This window comes from Otolemur garnettii, unplaced genomic scaffold, assembly GCF_000181295.1.
Source record: "Otolemur garnettii isolate 467f Iridium unplaced genomic scaffold, OtoGar3 scaffold00247, whole genome shotgun sequence".
Taxonomy (NCBI): domain Eukaryota; kingdom Metazoa; phylum Chordata; class Mammalia; order Primates; family Galagidae; genus Otolemur; species Otolemur garnettii.
Window position 1 is genome coordinate 757,847 of NW_003852642.1, and position 3,704 is coordinate 761,550.

The 3,704-nt window shown below is 37.4% G+C and overlaps 1 protein-coding gene across 1 annotated transcript; it reads left to right on the forward strand.

The window, feature by feature from the left end:
• Positions 1-890: 890 nt before the first annotated feature.
• Positions 891-1,826, forward strand: LOC100965276 (olfactory receptor 5D13-like). The gene has a single exon (XM_003802438.1). It carries the CDS (start codon positions 891-893, stop codon positions 1,824-1,826), a length of 936 nt encoding a protein of 311 aa, XP_003802486.1.
• The last annotated feature ends 1,878 nt before the right edge of the window (positions 1,827-3,704 follow it).

Sequence of the window (3,704 nt, forward strand, 5' to 3'; positions counted from 1 at the left end):
AATTTATATGCATTGCTATATGTATCAGTGTTAAAGAATATGGGATTTCAGAATGATGAGACAGTGAAAATAATGCTTTTCACAACATTGTAAAAGAATGTTCTAATCACTTGAAAGAAAAAAGAAAAAGTAGTACCCAGTAAGCCATGGTTTTACTTCCTATAGTTTCAGTTACCTGTGGTTAGCAAGGATTGGAAAAAATAAGTGAGAAATTCTATAAGATGGAAACAATTTACCTGCATTAGATTATGCCCTATTTTGAGTAGCATGATGAAATCTCATAGTCTACGCCTTGCCTGGGACATCAATCATCCTCATGTCTAGATTCAATCCCCTTAGTTACTAAAAGCCATCTCTTTTATCTGATCAAACTTTGCTATATGATGGTGCCTGTGTTCAACTCAGAAAAATAGTTAAGCTGACATGGTGTTACTATAATTGGTCTATTTTGTTATTAGTTATTATTGTTAATCTGTTACTGTGCCCATTTTACAAAACTTCAATTATGGGTAAGTATATATAGGAAAAATTATGTTGTTTATGGTTTGTTACTATCTGTGCTTTAGGCATCCACAGAATCTTGGAACACATACCTAGTGGATCCAGAGGTCTAATATAGTTCGAGTTCTGCCACTCAGAATCAACATCACAATCTTGTTCATCACTAAGAATCCAACCTCAAATAAGTTCTATAAAGTGTACGAGGCCCAGTTTGTTTATAGAAGTTATGAGGTAACTTGCTTTTTATAAGGCATAGTATTATTTGTCTATCTAAATTAAAATATTCTAATGCTTTAGTACAATGTCTAGAACACAATAAATATTATAATATAATTATATAAGATAATTATTATTTGTATAATCATTATTTTAGATTTTATTCAACAATCATGATATCAGCAGAAGGAAATCAGAGTTCTGGAGTCACCTTCATCCTCTTGGGCTTCTCAGAATATGGAAATCTCCAGGTGCCCCTGTTCCTGGTATTCCTGACCATCTACATGGTCACTGTGCTGGGGAACCTGGGCATGATCGTGATCATCAGGATCAACCCCAAACTCCATACCCCAATGTACTATTTCCTCAGCCACTTGTCCTTTGTGGATTTCTGTTATTCCACCACAGTGACACCCAAACTGCTTGAGAACTTGATCGTGGAAGACAGGACCATCTCCTTCATGGGCTGCATCATGCAATTCTCCTTTGTCTGCATATTTGCTGTGGCAGAAACTTTCATGTTGGCCGTGATGGCTTATGATCGGTTTGTGGCCATTTGTAACCCTCTGCTCTACACAGTGGTCATGTCTCCAAAGCTCTGTGCATCCTTAGTTGTTATACCCTATGCATGGGGTATATTCTGTTCTCTGACACTCACCTGGTTTCTCATGGGACTGTCCATTTGTGGCTCTAACATCCTCAACAATTTCTTCTGTGAGTTTTCTGTCATCATGTCTGTCTCCTGTTATGCCCCCTACATCATCCAAGTTCTTTTTTTGATCATTGTCATATTCGATGAAGTGAGCAGCCTGATAATCATCCTTACTACTTATATCCTCATCTTTGTCACTATCCTGAGAATGCCTTCTCCTGGTGGGCGCCAGAAAGCTTTCTCCACCTGTGCCTCCCACTTGACTGCCATCACCATTTTCCATGGGACTGTCCTCTTTCTTTATTGTGTACCCAATTCTAAGAACTCCTGGCTCATAGTCAAAGTGGGTTCCGTGTTTTATACAGTCATCATCCCCATGCTGAATCCTTTGATCTACAGCCTGAGGAACAAAGATGTGAAAGAGAGTGTCAGGAAGTTAATGGCTCACCCAACATAATTTTGTTAACCACTTATTATCACAAAAGGAACTAGACTTATTATATTGAGATATGTTCAATGATTCTGAAAGAGGGGATGAATCAAACTAGTTAGTGAATTTACTAGTAAGAGTTTTAAATCTATTGTAGAAAAGTATGTTTGATTGCATGATTTTTATTCCTGTGAATATTTACAAAAAATAATTATCGTGGGCCATATGTGATGTAACACGTGTTACAAGTGGGATGCATATTGTACCTTAAAATATGCGCCCTCCCCCAGAATTTTGGAATTGACTTTATTTGTTAATAAAATATTTAGAGACAAAATTTGATAATGACTGAGATGAGATGGTAGTAGACTGATGTGATCCAATGATGGTCACTTTATGTGAGGCAGTAAAAGACAACATGGACATACAGGGGGAGGAAGGCCTGGTAAAGACGGGAAGAAATTGGCAGTTTGGTGACACATCCTGGAGGCAATCAAGGGTTCTCCCCTTGTTCCTTCTGAGATCACATAGTCTTTCCAGACCCTTGATTTCAAGAATTGTGAGAAAAGAAACTTCTATTTTATAAAGCCATCTACATTGGTCATAATTTTTGTGGCAAGCCCTAGGAAACATATCTAACAAGAAAATATGAGCTTATAAAACCTTAATCTCTCAATCTTATTTATTGTCATGGCAAATAATTTTTTAAATGTCATTCAAATTAATTTTAGTAATAAGAATATCAGAGCTATAGTGCAAATGCAAAAAAATGTCAGCTTATTCTTCCAAATGCATTTGGAAGAACAAGTATTGGCAGTTGTGACACTGTCTCTGGGAGCCTACCATGTTCTTTATTCCTTTGTCCCCAAGAAACTCCCCTACACTTATTATAGCTATGAGAAAGGAATCCTTCCTCCTCGACAAGAGTAAAGCCATTTTAGAAGGAAGCTGGCCAGAAACCAACTTCATCATCGCAGCAACCCCCTCCACCACTCTTGGAATGCTTTAAGCGGGCCAGTGTTCCAGGGAAACAATGGAACAGTAAGTTTCCACCCAGTCCTGGATGGTTCCAGAGATAAGTTCCTGGTCCTATCCACAGAAGGGAGTAACTTCAAAGTTAGCTCTTAGAGCAAAGATCAGTCTGTCTACAGAAGAGAATGACTCCCCTAAAGAACTCCTCACACATTGCAGCTACACTGAGAAAGTTAATAAAAGCCTCTTTATACTCAGCCCTATTATGAAACTAATTTATAGCTTTCATATGAAAGCTATAACCTAATTATATCCTAAGAATATGGGGAAGTGGGAGGGTGAGGGGAGGGAGAGGGACGGGAAGTGGGGTGGATGGAGGGAGGGAGGATGATTGAAGGGATCACCTCTATGGTTTACCTCACAAGGGTACAAGTGAATCTTTCTAAAAGTAGGATATACACGTCTTAACACAATAACTAAGAAAATGACATGAAGGCTAAATTAACCAGTTTGATAAAAATATTTCAAATTGTATAGGAAAACACCACACTATACCTCATGATTGCATTACTGTACAGCTATGATTTAATAAAAAAAAAAGAAAAAGAAAGAAAGAAAGAAATTGCGTGAGAGGTAGTTCCCTTCTGGCCAGACTCCTATCTGCTTTTTCTCTTAATAAAAATTTCCCTTGATCTTCAGTCTGGCCTCTCATTCTTCTTGGGGACCATCATCGCAGTTGTACCTTCATACACCTCAATAGCATAGAAAGTGATCTTGAATATAATGCTGGAAATGATGTGTAAATGTTGATCTTATGTAATGGTCCTGAAAGATCACCAAGAGGAAAAATAATGAAAACATCACCTGTCAAATTCACAAAATTAAAAAATTGATTTGCAAAACTCATTTTTAAAAATTATATTTACTAAAACC

Coding starts and splice junctions, on each gene's coding strand:
- LOC100965276 (XM_003802438.1), top strand. CDS start 891: ATGATATCAGCAGAAGGAAATCAGAGTTCTGGAGTCACCTTCATCCTC.